This window comes from Ictidomys tridecemlineatus, chromosome 5 (genome assembly GCF_052094955.1).
Source record: "Ictidomys tridecemlineatus isolate mIctTri1 chromosome 5, mIctTri1.hap1, whole genome shotgun sequence".
Taxonomy (NCBI): domain Eukaryota; kingdom Metazoa; phylum Chordata; class Mammalia; order Rodentia; family Sciuridae; genus Ictidomys; species Ictidomys tridecemlineatus.
The window spans coordinates 175,695,509-175,713,324 of record NC_135481.1 but is presented as its reverse complement, the minus strand read 5'-3'; the positions used below and the strand labels follow the sequence as shown (position 1 = coordinate 175,713,324).

Below are 17,816 nucleotides of genomic sequence, written 5' to 3'. Positions count from 1 at the left end.
TCTCTCTCTCTCTCTAAAAAAAAAAAAAAGAAATGGTAAGGCTTAGGGGCTGGGGTTGTGGCTCAGCGGTAGAGCGCTTGCCTTGCATGTGTGAGGCACTGGGTTCGATCCTTAGTACCTCATAAATAAATAAAATAAAGATCTATTTAAAAAAATGGTAAGGCTTAGATTGACTATGCAGAAGGAAAAAGAATCCCCCTACTTCCAGGGAATTACCTCTTCCTCTTTGGTGGGTATTCGAATTCTGTTTTTCAATGCAAAAGCTGGTGACTTGGGGACAGTGATTGGAAGTATCTTCTTTTCAGGAACACCCTGGAAGGAACACATAACTCAGTTAAACATCCTGCAACAACCTCCACTATGAAAGATTAAATCACTTTCTTAAAGAGAAGTTTATGTATCATGACAACAGATCTCTGCTCCTAGAACCTGTAGAAGTAAACACCGCCCCCCAAATCCACAGATGCTCAAATCCTGTATAAAAATGGTGTATATTAGGGCTGGGAATGTGGCTCAAGCGGTAGCGCGCTCGCCTGGCATGCGTGCGGCCCGGGTTCGATTCTCAGCACCACATACCAACAAAGATGTTGTGTCCGCCAATAACTAAAAAATAAATATTACAATTCTCTCTCTCTCTTTCTCTCTCTCCCTCTCTCACTCTCTCTTTAAAAAAAAAAAATGGTGTATATTTGCATAAAACTTATACTTTCCTGTACAGTTTTTCTCTAGTTACTTATAATACCTAATATAATGTAAATGCTACGGAAAGTTGTTAGTCTGAATTGCTTAGGGAATAATGACAAGAAAACAAAGTCTGTACATGTTTAGTACAAATGTAATTTCCCCCCCAATATTTTCCAATCATATTTGGTTGAATCTGCAGAGGAACAAGGAGAGATGACTATACCTACAAAACTTCACTGCACTTATTTGTTTAGATGTTCATCCGCCTCAGCTAGATTATAAGTGCTTTCAAGGGTGGGGACTATTTTATTCCATCAACCCCTAGCATCTAACACAGACCTTGGCAAGGATAAGGCATTCAGTAAATATTTGTTAAATGAATGTTCTAAGAATGAATGCATGAGAATTTGAATGTTGGACTCTATGAAGATACCTTGGGAGACTTCTCCTTAATCCCAACAATGCTGCACCTGCTCAAAACATGTTTGGAATGTCTTTCTTGGAGTGGTTTTGAAAGCCACTTTTTGGACCATGCCAGACAGTTGCTCAATCTGTTATCTTTCATTTATCAAAATTATTTCTGCCTCTATTATCTTGGGCTACTCAGAGTTTTTTTTTTTTATTTAAAAAAAAATTCTTTCTTATAGTTCTAAACACCTTTAGATTAGAACAGATTTATAAACCCTCTAGGTGACCACTGTGAAGGAATGCTCACTCTGTGAAGGAATGCTCACTCTGCTATGAAATTTCTTGTTTTCTAAAGAGTGCTGTCACTAGCATAGTGAAATCCAGTTCATCAGTCTTGTAATGAGTGGCAAGAATCCAAGAAATAATTTACACACAACAAAACCTGCTGCTACAATAGCCAGCACAGGTGGACATGAGCACATCTTGACTGAATGCACCAAGGGCAAGTGGAAGTAGAAAGAACAATGAGCCAGGCCCAGTTCTGCTTCCAGCCTATAAAACCAGGCACATCAGACAGCCTTCTAGGCCTGGAGAGGAGCAGGGCAAGGGGGTTCATAAAATAATTTAACTAAAGGGGCTGGGGATGTGGCTCAAGTGGTAGCACGCTCGCCTGGCATGCGTGCGGCCCGGGTTCGATCCTCAGCACCACATACAAAGATGTTGTGTCCGCCGAGAACTAAAAAATCAATATTAAAAATTCTCTCTCTCTCTCTCCTCTCTCACTCTCTCTTAAAAAAAAAAATAATAATTTAACTAAAATAAATATCCAAGGACTCCTTTAGTTCTAAAATAATCCCCCCTTTCCTGTTTCCTCCCTCCAATCCAACCAGCAGAGATCTACATTTTAAAAGAGGAGCAATGGAAATCTCTAATACGTAGGCCATGACAGAGACATTATGAGTGAGATCAATCCTCACTAGTTGGGGGGAGGACATGGCTAAGAAAATCATCTTTGTAGCAACTATCCACCCACACCCCTTCTCTACTACAATAAAAACCAACTAGAGACTTGATTTGAAATAAAAGAAAATTAGACTTCCAGAAAAAAATGAAGATTTCTTGTTATTTTAAGTTTAAATCATAAGCTTCTTGAGAACTAGGATATTGCCATTTTCATTCCTTTGCACTTACAAGAAGACCTGGTAGTAACTGAACATATGTTGATTACTATTACTCTACGTATTTGTTTACATGTTAGTCCACTCTACCAGTTTGTGCAAGCTTTAAGAACAAGAAGGTCATGTCTTTGAATTCCCAGTATCTATAGATACATAGGCCGGTCCATGTCAGCTTGTACTGTACACATCTGGTTATCCTGTATTTGTAGGAGTTACTGATGGTCCTTGTTCTCAAGGGTTTCAACTTTAATGGAAAAAACACAATCAATAAGTAATAAATTAGCCAGGCTGGGTGACAGACATCTGTAATCCCAGCAACTTGGGTGGCTGAGGTAGGGCGATCCCAAGTTCAAAGCCAGCCTCAGTAATTTAGCAAGGCCTAAGCAATTTAGTGAGACCCTGTCTCAAAATAAAAAAGTAAAAAACAAAAAAACGACTGGAACGTGGCTCAGTTGTTATGCGCCCCTTGGTTAAATCCCCAATACCAAAAAAAAAAAAAAAAAGTCATAAAGTGAATATTTTCTAATTTTTACAAATGTTCTAAAGAAACCCAGCAGAATATGGGGCTAAAGGCTACTAGGGGAACATACTCTCTCAATGGGAAGTTTGAGGAAGGTATCTCTTAAGAGGTGATGTGCGGTTAGAAATGGGCAATGTGGGTGGACAGATGACACATTTAGGAAAAACAGCAAGGAAGGAGTTGGGGATGAACACTTGAAATGCAGGAAATGCCCCCAATTGCCCTGGAATAAGTCTCAAGCCTATCCCAGAGCAGTTAGGAAATTACTACAAAGCAACGTTATCCCAAGGAGTACACAAAGAAAGAAAAAAAAAAAACCCTGCTAGTCTCTCCATAAGTCATCCCTAAAATATCTCTGCTAAAATTATTCACTGGCCTCACTGATACCACATGTACCTCAGGAGCCCCAGCCCCCCATTAGATACAGGCACCAAGTTCCCATTTCACACCCTCATGCGCAAGGCTTTCATCACTCTGCCTCTGCCCCAAGAGCCCTTTCTTCATCTCTGCCTCAGGCCCACTGCTGCTCAAGCCCATCTCTCATCAGTCCTGTTGTCCTCTTGCCACCTTCAACCACAAGTGGAAAGCATAAGAAGCAGTGTTAAGGACACATGGAAATAGGACTAGGGGCACATGGATGGGGCATGACAGCAGCAGGCAGACATGCTGAATCAGGCTCTGAGAGGCAGATTTCTTCAGTTCTGTTCTAAGTCCAAGACCAGAAGTTAAGAGAGTTAATCTCAATTCTACCACCAGCTTTTTTAAAATGTTTCTCTGGGTGCATTGCCCTTTGAAAGCCTCCCTTTCTGAAAAAATAAAGAGGATAGGAGAAAAATACATCTCCTTCTATGCTTTGATTCTCTAGAAACAAAGACTTGAAATGAAATTACTTAAATTTTAGAAGGGAGAACAACAAGCAGCAAGTGTCAAACCTGAAACCTGTATGTGCCAAAGTAAACAATGATAACAGTAAGTATTATGGGATAGAATAATATAGCATTTAAGGAAGTGATAGGCTCAAATCCTGGTTCTGCTTACTAGACCCCTCTTACTGTTTTATCACTTTAAAAATAGAGATAAAAAGTCCACTTCTTAAAGCTATTATAAGAAATAAATAAGATAATCTACATTAAGCACTCGGGACAATATGAGCACTCAATAAAATGACAACTATTACTATTAACACCTGACTGCTTACTGCGAGTCAGGCACACAGCTTGTCACCTGCGCTGCCTCCACACTGCATACAACAAATCAAAACTCCAGGGCTGGGGCCCAGGAATCTGTAATAAAAGCCCCAGAGGGATTCTGAGAACCAGATGAATTTGGTGAACATTTTCCTTCAGCACACATTAATTCAGTGCCACCTTATTGACTTACCTACTGCTTCACAGATCTTTTTGTTCAGAATTCTCAAAAGACATAACCTGGAACAGTGCTACTCTCAGACTGCAACTGCAATCAACATTTAATGAGCTTTAGTCACGCTTCCCCGCTTACTACTCTGTCTTAGCTTCTCCAGAGCACAACAAACTTACAATAATTTCCTCATCAGAATTTTCAAAAATGGATTTCAGGTACAACTGGTGATACAGACTGTAGGTGGGATGCAAACATTTTTCTTAAATAATCACATATGTCCTAAGAATTTTCTGTTTTAAAAGATATCATCAGGCTGGGGGTGTAGCTCAGTGGTACAGCACTTGCCTAGTATGTATGAGACTCTGGATTTGATCGATAGCATGGTGGGGGAGGGGGGTCTGAAAAACAAATAAAAGATATCTTCCATTTTAAGACAAGAGGACTCTGGGGCCATACTATCTATCCTAGTTCTGCCACTGGCTAGTTATTTTATCTCTGCTTCCTCACTGCAAAATGGACTAACGCAAGTACCTACAGTGTTCATCTCATTGGGTGATTGTGAGAAAATAAGTTATTATATAAAAGTAAAGAGCTTAGAAGGTCAACTTGCTAGAGCTATTTTTACGTATGTATTTATTGTTCTTGATCATAAACCATTTATTTATATCATGTCTATCTTTAAGAACCTAAAAGCACTTTATATAGTTTTTAATTAATATTAAAATATAATTAAGGTGACCAAAATGCCTGTCTCTCCAAATTCGGTTGTAGAAATAAGGCACAGATATAAATTGATGTTTAGAAGCCCCACTTTCCAATTCACTAGGTGGGACTGCTGAAATTTAGGCCAAATCCTAGTTGGTATTTTGGGTCCAGGACAGCAAGGGCTTAGGGAACCCCAATCATTTGGGAAGTCGGGGGTAGGGGAGCAGTGGGGCCTTTGATTTACAGGGAGAAGTGGCACATGTCTAAGTGCTAACTGGCTGCATAGTTCAGGCAAATCCTCCAAAATGGAAATGGGAGGGGCTACTTGGAAAGATGGCTCCCCCAGAACTTCTGTTTGTCTTATGCTTCTCTCAGGGAAAAACATGCAATCTTTTAGTGTTGTCCACATACATTCTATCAGCAGGGCGAACACCCTGGTTCTGGATAAACAGCCAATATTTTCAGCAACTATTCCAAAAAGGGTTAGGACCAACTACAAATCAATGTGAGGTGCAAAATGTAGTATTTCCCGAATTTCCTGTTTTTCCTGAGGAAAAAATTACATATATTTTTTTCAAATGTAAAAACAAAGTAAAGAGCTTAGAATAAAATCCTGTTATATAGTAAGCTTTATATTAAGTGTTAACTATTATTATGTTATTCAAGGGGAAAGGGGTAGGTTTTCCACTTATGTATTTGCTTAAAAGTTTCCTTTAAATTTACTTTAAAATGTTGGGGGCAGTGGCACATGCCTGTAATCCCAGCAACTTGGGAGGTTGATGCAGGAGGATGGCAAGCAACTCAGCAAGACTGTCTCAAAATAAAAAAATAAAGGTGGGGGATGTAGCTCAGTGGTAAAGTACCCCGAGGTTCAACCTCCAGTACACAAATAAATAAATAAACATATACAAACACATACATATATACAAACATTGAAGCTATGAAGTGAATTGATGTTTAAACTACATAAAGCCAGTGTTGATATGTAAGGAACCAGGGTAAAGTAAAAACTGAGAACATGGCATGAGAATTAAAGAACAAAGCACACAGGAGAGGAAAGGCCAGGAGTTTGGAGGAGAAAAAGATGCTTCCTTCCCCCCCCCCCCCCGCCACTGGGGATTAAACCCAGGGGCATTTACCTCTGCAGCTTCATCCCCAGCCCCTATTTATTTGTTTGTTTGTTTACAAACAAGGTCTATTAAATTTCTGAGGCTGACCTTAAAATTTAAATTTTCCTTTCTTAGAGTTGCTGGGATTACAGGTATACACCACCATGCCCAGCAAAAAAGATGCTATTAAAAAAAGGTACCAGATGACTGTCATGAAAGATTTGAGGATACAGTTTCTCTTTTCTGGGTCTCAGTTTTCTAGTGTATAAAACAAACATGTTGAGCCCTTCAGGCTTAAGGTCCTGAGGTGTGCAGTCAACCTACCTTTGTCCTGTCATATTCAGGACATTGTTTTCTAAGAAGTTAATGACAAAGAAGGCACAACTCTTAGTGACTAATCACTATATGTAAGAGTTCATAACAAAAAAGCGGGGAAGGCACTGTAAATAGGAAAGAAGTCTCACATTTAAAAAGCTTTCAACTAAAAGAGGATATGGGGGATAGAACCATTTGTAAGCATAAACATAATTCTTGTAAGCCCTGGAAAACATAATCTCTGGTTGTTTTTGACTTAGTGCTAAGAAAATAGAATAAACAAAACTAGGTACCCAATGAAAGGCATAATACTTGTAGTTTCACTGAAAACCATGGTGACTCTAAAGCAAGTAAGAGAGAACAGTAAGCTAGAAGTGATGGCATGTGCCCCTAGTTCCACCCACTCAGGAGGCTGAAGCAAGATCACTTGAGTCAGGAATTCAAGGCTGGCTTAAGCAACATAGTAAGACCCAGTTTCAAAAAAATAAATGTAGGATACATGTGGTTTATATGAAAATACTACACTATTCTATATCGGAGACTTTAGCATCTGCAGACCTGAGAATCTGTGGGGGTCCTGTAACCAATCCCCCATGGATACTGAGGGATGACTATATATACTACATATGAGAAGGACAGAGAGCAGTGCCTGGCATACAGCACAAGCATTAACTATCACAGCAAACATAGCATTCCCTGAGCCTTCTGAATGAAAAAATTCTCTCCTCTGAATTCTTTTTTTTTTTTTTAATTATTTATTTATTTTTAAGTTTTCAGGGGACACAACATCTTTGTATGTGGTGCTGAGGATCGAACCCGGGCCGCACACACGCCAGGCGAGCGCGCTACCGCTTGAGCCACATCCCCAGCCCACCTCTGAATTCTTATAGTACTTTAAACTGTCATCTCTCTGAACACTTCTGCATTTTATATCATTTAAGTGCATATCGCTTCCTTTACTGGACTTTAAGTACTAAGAGCAAATTCTATTTCTGCTTCATCTCTTTAAATTCCCGGCTCCTAATACAATGTCCTGCTCTTAGTACCCACTAGTACTAAGAATGGTTAGATATTCAGCTACAGGCAGAACACGTCAGCCAGCACACAAAGCCTCAACTGTTCTTACCACAACATCTTCCAAGATCTTGGTAGGACAAGGTCTGGAATGAAATTCAAAGCATTCATCCTCTGATTTTTTCTTTGGCTCTCGCTCCTGGATTCTTTTCTCAATTTCCAAATCAAAGCCAACAGGCTGAGTGGGTGGTTTCACAGGTGGTTTCTTGGGCAAGATAGGCCCACCTTCAAGAATTCTGGGATCTAGTTCACGTGCTTTGAATTTATATCTGTGAGAGTTTAATGACAACCACAAATAAATAAATAAACTACACAAACAAAGTGAAGCAAAAACAAAAAATAATCATCACTAAGATGACCAATCATACATGATAAAATTTCCATTCTCTCTCTAAAGTCATTACCTTTACTTCTCAAGTATAGAACAATGAGACAGTCTCAACATTTCCACTTTTAAGATTGGACTTCTCTTCACAGAGGAGCTTCTCCTCCCTCAAAAGAGGCACAAATAGGAATAAAACAAATATATAGAAGTTCCAATACTAACCTTATTAAGTTCCAGCCTACAGAGCCTACAAGAGTTTCATGAAAAGAAAACAGCAACTATCACTCTTATAGAACAAAGAGAAAGCCAGGTACAGTGGCACAAGCCTGCAATCCCAGCAACTCAGGAGGGCAAAGCAGGAGGATCACAATTTAGTGAGATCCTCAGCAATTTAATGAGATGCTTTCTCAAAAATAAAAATGAATAGGGATGTAGCTAAGTGTTTGCAAAGTACCCCTGGGTTCAATCCCTAGTATTAAAAAAGTTTTTGTTTTTTTTTAATTTTTTAAGAACTGAGAGGAAAGCAGGCAATCCTTGGAAGCTTTCCTCAGATACTGCCAGTGAGACTTACTGCTGCAGTTTCTCAAGCTCCTCAGCTTCCTGTTCCGCTGCACTTTTGTAGGTAACAGGCCTTGCCCGGTATTTGGTTTGTAGTAAGGGAGTTTGTGGGTCTCTGGACATCTTGGTCACAGATGATTTGGAAGGTAACACATCTATAAAGCAAGATTAGATATTCACTCGTTTCCTAAGATCTACTGTACCTATAAGTGCTGACTCAACTAGGGAGCCCAAAGATGAATAAAATCAGAGTGGCTAGCCCTCCCCACTCAGCTCTGCTCTGTCAGACTATTTAACAAATTACTCCCTTCTTATTGAGGGGTAGCCTTTTGGTAAATTAAATTCCTGTCATCTTCTAAATCTAATATCCATTCAAGTCTGATGGGTTTGTTGGCAATCTACCAGGCTGCATTTTCTATTTCTGTCATTGACAATTAAGATTTCTTTAATCTAGCTTTAAAAATAAGACCTTTACAAAGCTCAAGAAATGAATCTCAGTTTTATAAATTTCCCAAACTATATATCAAAGCATCAGTAAAAAAAGAAGTAAAAACAAACAAACAAACAACTATGTCAAAGCATAACTACTAAGATAATCACCACCACTCATAGAAAATACTGATTTACCTGGCCAGGGACAATGCTGGCAATTCTCATAATTATTTAGAATGAGTCCTCTAATTTAGTTCTTATCACAAAACAGGGGGAAATCAAAACCAAATCTATTTATTTTGGAAATAAGTCATGCTTCAAATATATATACAAGGGGGCCAGGGTTGTGGCTCAGTGGTAGAGCACTTGCCTAGCATGCAGGAAGCACTGGGTTAAATAAAATAAAGGTATTGTGCCCATCTACAAGTTAAAAAAAAAAAAAAGAAATTTAATACAGATATATTTTTTAATTTTTTTAGTACAAGCATAATTTAATTACATCTGTATAAAGTAAAATGTGTATAAAATAGATTTTTATTTCCATTTGCCACAACTAGGATTCTAAGAACAGGACATATCAGATTAAATCTTACCGTCATATATTATTTGAGAAGCCAAGTTTTATATTTAAATTTCCATAGGGATAAAAAAAAATGATATTTTGCTGGGCGCAGTGGCATATGCCTATAACCCTACTCAGGAAACTGAGGCAAGAGGATCCCAATTTATTTTTTTTATGGGAAGGGAGGTAATGGGGATTGAACTGAGGAGCACTTAACAACTGAGCCACATCCCCAATCCTACTCTGTATTTTATTTACAGACAGGGTCTCACCGAGTTGCTTAGCACCTCGCCGTTTCTGAAGCTGGCTTTGAAGTCCCTATCCTCCTGGTTCAGCCTCTCCCCACTGGGATTATAGGGGTGTGCCACCATGACAAGTGAGGATCTCAATTTCAAGGCTAGCCATGGCAACTTAATGAGACCCTGTCTCAAAACAAACAACAAAAAAAGGCTGGGTTTATAACTTTGCGGTAGAGCACTTGCCCAGCATGAGTAAGGATACATCCTCAGTAACAACCCCCCAAATTTTTTTTCATTATTCTCATAAAGTCTGACAAAATGAAAACATTAAGAAATGCTGTATGGTAAGGCACAGTGAAGCATGCCTGTAATCCCAGCAATTTGGGAGGGTGAGGCAGGAAGACTGCAAGTTCAAAGCCAGCCTTAGCAATTTAGCAAGGCCCTAAGCAACTTAGCAAGATCTTGTCTCAAAATAAAAAATAAAAAGGGACAGGAATGTAGCTCAGGGGTAAAGTGCTCCTGGGTTCAATCTCAAGTACCTCCTTAAAAAAAAAAGAAAAAGAAAGAAAAGAAACACGGGGCTGGGGATGTGGCTCAAGCGGTAGCGCGCTTGCTTGCCTGGCATGCGTGTAGCCCAGGTTCGATCCTCAGCACCACATACAAACAGAGATGTTGTGTCTGCCAAAAACCAAAAAAATAAATAAATATTAAAAAAATTCTCTCTCTCTCTAAAAAAAAAAAAAAAAAGAAAAGAAAAGAAACACTGTATATACATAGCCAGGTGTAGAGACACATGCCTGTAATATCCAAGCAGCTCAGGAGGTTGAGGCAAGAGGATCACAAGTTCAAAGCCAGCCTCAGCAACTTAATGAGACCCTGTCTCAAAAAAATAAATAAATAAAAAGACTGGGGATGTGGCTCTGAGGATAAGTACCCTTTGAATCCCTGGTACCAAAGAAGAAATGCTATATTTTATAAAGGAACTCTTGTGGTTACCTAATACAGTGCTAAACAATGCCTATGCAAGGATATAAAAATTTTAGAGAGCTCAAAAACAAAATGATCACATTCTGTTTTATCTAGAATACTAGCCCTAGTCTCTCGTTGACAACTATTTTATAATACTTCCACTCTTCAGGCTTAGTTTAGAAATTGTTTTCATAAAGATAGAACCTATTAGATTAGAACCCATTCATCAGTTCACCACCAAACCCAGAAACCCACCAGCATTTGAACTCACACTATTCACTCTTCATCCTCCTTTTAAAGAACAACCACTCCACCTATGTGAAGAATTCTAGGAGAAGGCTCCAGCCAATTTTATTAATAGAAAACTTACTAAAATCTTCCTTCTTGCTCCTCAAATGATATCTGTTAGGAGTTCGTTTATGGAAGGCTTCAACTTGCTGTGCAAGGGGCACATATGTAGAAGCTGCTTCATCAAATGTTCTCTTCTTTCCTTGGGAGAGGTTAAAAGGCTTTGTAATTGTACATCCCTTAAGTACATGAGCCTATGAAAAGAAAAGTTGTTCCACAAACAAAATGTTATAATAAATATTATAATAATAAAAGAGCACAGATCTACCATAAGGCATATATTCTGTACAAATAATAAAAATATAAGCCTGGCATAGAGGTGAACACCTGAAATCTTAGCAAACTCAGGAGGCTGAGGTAAGAAGTTTCCAGGTTTGAGGTGAACCTCAGCAACTTAGCAAGAACCTGTCTCAATACAAAAGGGCTAGGAATGTAGCTCAGTATAGAGTGCCCCTGGGTTCGATCCCCAGAACTCCAAGAATGAATGAATAAATAAACTGTGTAATACATTTGAGCTACATTCCCAGCAACCTTTTTGTTTTTTGGCTTTTTAAATTTGGGACAGGGTCTTACTAAGTTATGGAAGCTGGCCTTAAAACTGCATTCCTTCTGCCTCTGTCTCCCAAGTAGCTGGCATTACACCCATGCACCACTGCACTAATCTCCCTTTATTAAAAAAAAAAAAAAATCTAGCATTTAACAAATTTTTTTTTTCAATAGTACTTAGTTTTCCCAAGCATGTGAGTGTTTTGAACTAATCAAGACCAAACTTTCTTAGAATTCAATGGGGGAAAAAAATGCTGCAAAGGCATCCTACCCAAACCCTTTAAAGTCAATTGACCAGGCTCTGGGTCTGCATCAGGTCAGGCAGATAACTGATGAAAAAGCCTACTCCTTAAATCACTAATTTTAATAAAACTAGTCTCTGACAGGAAGAAAAGTTTAAGGATATATCTTAAAAGGAACACAAATTCAGGGTTTAAGACTGCAAGACTAGTCTGGGGCTGTAGCGCGTGCCTACCATGTGTGAGGCACTGAATTTGATCCTCAGCACCACATAAAAATAAACAAATAAAGGTATTCTGTCCATCTACAACTACAAAAAAAAAAAAAAAAAAAACTGACCGACTTTAAAAACTGATGATGCTCTGGAGTTGTGGCTCAGTGGTAGAGCACTTGCCTGGCATGTGTGAGGCCGTGGGTTCAATCCTCAGCACTACATATAAATAAAATTTTTAAATATCCATTTACAACTAAAAAATATTAAAAAAAAAACTGATAATGCCAGGGACTGAGGTTATAGCTCAACAGTAGAGCGCTTGCCTCGCACTTGTGAGGTACTGGGTACAATCCTCAGCACCACATAAAAAAATAAATAAATATGGCTGGGTCTGTGGTTCAGTGGTAGAGCGCTTGCATGTGTGAGGCCCTGGGTTTGATTCTCAGCACCACATACAAATAAATAAATAAAGGCCCATCAATAACTAATAAAAATATTTAAAATAAATAAATAAAGATATTGTGTCCATCTTTAAAAAAAAGAAATAATTAAAAAAACTGATGATGCCAACTACAAATGAGAGTAGATTATTAGTTCTAGAATTTTTTGAATTATTATTAATATTTAATAAATAATTTTAATAAATAATAATTTTATTAAATAGAATTTGAGTGACCTGCCCCAACCTCATTTTCCCCATAACCTCTCTTATATTCTGTATAAAATTTTGCAAACGTAAGAGTCTGTCAAGAATTTTATGACAGTAAAAATGCCTATACCTTCAGTTTCTCAAACTGAATGTGCTTTATGCATCTAATCAATTACATTTTCAGAGCAACTTAGTAAGATAGTTCCCAGGAAGGAATGATTTATCCAAGCCACACAGTTTACAAAAGATTTACTTAAATTCAAAATATATACTTCTCTAAATTGTACTACTGTAAAAAGTGACCACAAATGCTACACTTGAAGTCTTAACTGAATTAATTTATCAACATACAGGAGATGATGGATGCTTTCGAAGTTCAGATACAAAGTTTACTTCCTTATACTCCTCCTGGTTCTTAGGGTGCTGTTTGATTCGCTCATCTGTGCGGAAGTGGAAGTCAACTGATTTAGTTACTTGGCTCACTGATTTCTTCACAGGTTGCCCTAAGTGAGAAGCAGAGATAACATTAAGAATAGAGGGGGCTGGGGATGTGGCTCAAGCGGTAGCGCGCTCGCCTAGCATGCGTGCGGCCCGGGTTCGATCCCCAGCAGCACCGCATACCAACAATGATGTTGTGTCCGCCGAGAATTAAGAAAAAATAAATAAATGTTAAAATTCTCTCTCTCTCTTAAAAAAAAAAAAAAAAAAAAAGAATAGAGAACATCAGGCTGGGGATGTGGCTCAAGCAGTAGCGTGCTCGCCTGGCACGCATGTGGCCCGGGTTCGATCGTCAGCACCATATACAAAGATGTTGTGTCCGCCAAAAAAAAAAAAAGAAAAACTAAAAAATAAATAAATATTAAAATTCTCTCTCTCTCTCTCTAAAAAAAAAGAATAGAGAACATCAGTTGAGTGCAGTAGCTCCTGCTTATAATCCCAGCAATTCAGGAGACTGAGGCAAGAGAATCACAAAGCTGAGGACAGCCTTGGCAACTCAGCAAGAAACTCTCAAAAAAAAAAAATAAAAAGGGACTGGAGATATAGTTCAGTAGTAAAGCACTGCTGGGCTCGATCCCCATTACCCACCTCCCCTAACACAAAAAGAATACAGAACATCATTAAATCCTCTTTTACATTAATCCTTTTGGTATTCCTATTACCATGGATCTTTTTACTATCTACATGTAACCTGGAACTGAAAACAGTCCTCAGGGACACTAACACATGTCATGTTTATTAAGTCCTACTGGGTTTGAAGCCCTTTGGTCAGATACAAGCAAAGGGAAGAATCCCATTTCCTAGGTATAATCATTACTCTGGAGAAAAAATTACTAGAATACTTTTGATAGGAAAAGCTATGGACTGATCTTTTTCATGTGGGGGGTGCTAGAGACTGAACCTAGAACCCCACATATGCTAGTCAAGTACTCTGCTACTAAGCTACACTATCACTTCCTATACAATGACTTGAAACACAAACTTAGCATCCCTAAGAAGTAAACCTTATAAACTCCATGGTTGCTTTTTCAACCCAGTAAGCAGACTCTTTAGTTTTGACTTAATAAATCTATGTCAAAGTAAAGCAAAACTGTAATCTTTTCCCTCAGTTATACTTTTCCTCCACAACTACAAGTGAAGTTGACTCAGCTCTTTTTGCCTTTACGATAAAAGGAAGAAACAACAACAAACTGGCCTGTATAATTATATTGCGTTTTGTCTCAATCATAGTTCCTTCTTTTTCTAATACAAAGAGGAGGAATAGCACACCTAAGGAAGGGCTAATGCAGATAAAATGTTTTATGGAATAATCATTGAGATATAAATGGAATTCATGTCCAGTCTTTTAATACACCCAACCTTTAGTGATGACTACCAAGAAAGCCTTTTTTTTTGCTTTAGAGACCTCAGAAAACCCTACCAAGATTATAAAAAGCACCCCTCAAAAATTAGTCTCAACCAGAGCCAAGCTGACCTGCTCCTGCAAGAGCAAGTTTCTTGTATTCTTCATTCTTTTTCCGCATCTCCATTACTTCCTGCTGCATTTTCATTCTCTTCTCCAACTCTTGCTCCTCAGTACTCTTTAAAACCTTTTGCCTAAAGGGAAATCATTAAAAGAGATGAGAGGAGAAAGAGGCCCAATGATTCACAAGAACTTAAAGGTATTATATAGACTGTTTTTAATCTATGATAAGTAAGCATCAAAATCCAAAAATATTATCTAATAAGCAGATATTGGCTTAATTAGATAACACTATAAAAAATATGCATACTTCAAAATTTAAAAATTTTTCGGAAAAAATATAGCTAAAACAGACTATAAAAGACTCACAAATCTGTGCAATGATTAGCTTTTATGCCATATAAAAAATTTAATTTAAAAATCCAGGGACGAGGCTGTGGCTCAGTGGTAGAGCGCTTGCCTAGCATGTGTGAGGCACTGGGTTGGATCCCAGGTACCACATTAAAAAATATATAAATAAATAAATTAAATTAAATAAAGATAGTCCATCTACAACTAAAAAAAAAAAAAATCCAGTAGAACAGTGAGGCTGTAGAGCATTTTGCATAGCACATGTGAGGCATGGGTTTGAACCTCAATACCACATAGAAATAAAAATAAATAAAGGTATTGTGTCCATCTACAACTAAAAAAACCAAAAACAAAAAACAGTAGAATGGGAAAAAAAGAGGACTAGGGATGTAGCTCAGAGGTATAGTGCTTGCCTAGTATCTGCAAGACCTTGGCTTGATTCCCAATACTGAAGGAAAAAAACAAGAATAGGAAAAATATTTACCAACAAATATAACAAAGAATACGTAAGTGTAATAGAGAAGACAGAAGTAAAGTCAACCGGGGTTCAAATCTCAACCCTGTCATTTCTTACCTATATGAATTTTTTAAAAAATTATTTAGCCAGGTTCAGTGCCACATGCCTATAATCCCAGAGACTCAGGAGGCTGAGACAGTAGGATTAAAAGTCTAAGGCCAGGGGCTGGGGTTGTAGCTCAGTGGTAGAGCACTTGCCTTGTACATTTAGCATCACATAAAAATAAATAAATCAAACAAAGTTATTGTGTCCATCTACAACTAAAAAAAAAATTTTTAAAAAAAGAAAGTCTGAGGCCAGCCTGGGCAACTTAGTAAGACTCTGTCTCAAAATAAAAAAACTAAAAGGACTAGGACTGGAAAATAGTGATAGAGAGTGCCCCTGGGTTCAATTCCCAATAAAAGAAAGTAAGGAGTTGGGGATATAGCTCAGTTGGTAGAGTGCTTGCCTTGCATGCACAAAGCCCTGGGTTCAATCCCCAGTATCCCAGTCCCACAAAAAAAAAAAAAAAAAAAAAAGGAAGTAAGGAAAAAAGAAAGGAAGGGAAAGAAAAAGAAGAGAGAGGGAGGACTAGAGGAAGGGAGGAAAAGAGGGGAGGGAAACAGGGCAAGCAGGCATGATTGAACTATGTCATGGTAAGTGAATAAAACAGAACCCAAAAGTTCTTTATTAACAGTTATGAAAGTATGTGTATCTACTTAGATAAAGGCCTAAGGGAGCCGGGCTGGGATCGTGGCTCAGTGGTAGAGTGCTTGCCTGGTATGTGTGAGGCCCTGGGTTTGAATCTCAGCATCGCATATAAATAAAAAAAAGGGAGCTTTTAAAAATGAAAATTGTTGGGCTAGGGTTGTAGCTCAGTGATAAAGGACTTGCCTCACATGCGCGTGAGGCCCTGGGTTCGATTCTCAGCACCAAATAAAAATAGACATATTGTGTCCATTTAAAACTTAAAAAAATTAAAACTGTTCAATGTATATAGTAAGAATCTTTACCTTTTCCTTCTATATTTTAAATTTGCTTTAATAGCATATTTTCTCATTATTTAAAGTATAAGCACCCTCCAGAACACTAGTAACAATTCACTTTGCCCTGGTCACAACTTTAGAGGAGTTTCCCAAGCTCCAGGAGCACCAAATGGAATGAGGATGTACCTTTTTGTAAATGGAATCTATTTGCTCTAAAATATAAATAGGGAAACTTACTTTATGAATGGTGTGCAAGTCATAGTATGTCTGCCCTTGACTTTCTCTGAGGAAGATTCAGTCTTTTGAGAAGTATCTTGAGAACTGCCTCCTTCCTCTTCCTCTGGTTTCTTTTTGTTGGTAGAACTTAAGTTCAGAAGGACACAAAATATATTCTCAATGTCCTAAAGCATATGCCACACCATCCTCCTCTCCAAATCTACCACGTGGTTTAAATTTTCTCATTTTTAAGATGGTAAGCATGTATCAATCACATAATTCTTTCAATAGTATCATCTGAACATATATACCAAAGGTTCCAGGGAATAAACTTTGAAAACATCAACAGAGGTCAAGGTAAAGGTTGACCAGCGGTGATTCGGTAGAGTAAGATGGGATTCTTTCTATCAGCTCATCATCAAATGAACAAATGGCAGACATCTAATCCCCTTCCTAATATCTACTCCATCTCTTTCTTATTAACAAAACCCCAGTTTGGGAGGAATCACCAATATACCAAAGCTACCTCAAGTGTTGAACTTGCTTTAACAGACTCCACTGCAACTAAGGGTCAAGGTAGTAGTCTGGCAACTAAAATACAATTCAAAGGCTTCTGGGAAAGATTTCAATTTCCTTCCATTGCTGTACTCCTTCTCTTGAAAATGAATGTGATACAGCAGCTACCTTGTGATAATGTGGCAAGAAGCAAAAGGAAAAAGCTGAGAAACAGAGCAGCCACCTTGAGCCACAAGAATGAAAAAAAAAAAAATGCTAAGAATCAGAGATGCTAGCCCTGGCATTATTTACCCATAGAACCAAAGCCAGCAGCAAACTACTTTGCAAAGCAAATAAATCACTATTATTTAAACATTTCAGCTGAATAGACCATGACTTGCAGCAAAATACATTCCTAACTGGTAAAAATAAGAACCAATACTATATATTCAGCTTGCTCTTAGACAGGGAATCAAACAGAAATAAAATCTGTGCCAAGGCAGATTTGACATCCTCCAGGGTGCATATAACAATTTACCTCATCATGGTCACAGCTTTAAGCTTCCCCAGATCCAGGTGCACCAAACATATTGCGGATGTACATATTTTACTTGTACCCTATTCCCTCGGAAAGAAATTAACCTTACAGGTGGTAAACAAGGCACACACAGTACGTCTGCTCTCAGGAGTTAGACGCTCAGGCTACTTACACTTTCATTCTTTTGGAAGGTGGTATTTCACTGATTACGGGAGTGGCACATCTCTTTGCTTTCATTTGAACATGGCGTTTTTCTTTTTGCTCCAAATCCTTCTGAGCAGAGAGTCTAAGAGATCTTCTATGGTAGAGGAATTGACAAAATTTATAATGAATACAG

General features: G+C 38.2%; 1 protein-coding gene and 1 non-coding gene across 8 annotated transcripts in view; one reads left to right on the top strand and one right to left on the bottom strand.

The window, feature by feature from the left end:
* The window catches only part of Tpx2 (TPX2 microtubule nucleation factor), a 54,818-nt gene that overhangs the window by 12,769 nt on the left and 24,233 nt on the right, over positions 1-17,816 (bottom strand). For 6 of the 7 annotated variants that reach the window (XM_021723244.3, XM_078051582.1, XM_040274658.2 and 3 more), the window contains 8 exons: positions 17,652-17,777; positions 16,468-16,593; positions 14,410-14,531; positions 12,789-12,940; positions 10,811-10,982; positions 8,252-8,393; positions 7,408-7,624; positions 217-312 (listed from right to left, as the gene is read on the bottom strand). In XM_021723244.3, coding sequence (XP_021578919.2) covers positions 217-312; positions 7,408-7,624; positions 8,252-8,393; positions 10,811-10,982; positions 12,789-12,940; positions 14,410-14,531; positions 16,468-16,593; positions 17,652-17,777 — 1,153 coding nt within the window. The remainder of the gene's footprint in view (positions 1-216; positions 313-7,407; positions 7,625-8,251; positions 8,394-10,810; positions 10,983-12,788; positions 12,941-14,409; positions 14,532-16,467; positions 16,594-17,651; positions 17,778-17,816) is intronic. The other variant, XM_013356500.4, reaches the window with a different exon arrangement.
* Trnaa-ugc (transfer RNA alanine (anticodon UGC)) lies at positions 15,682-15,755 on the top strand. Its single transcript has one exon. It is a non-coding gene; the product is annotated as a tRNA-Ala (tRNA).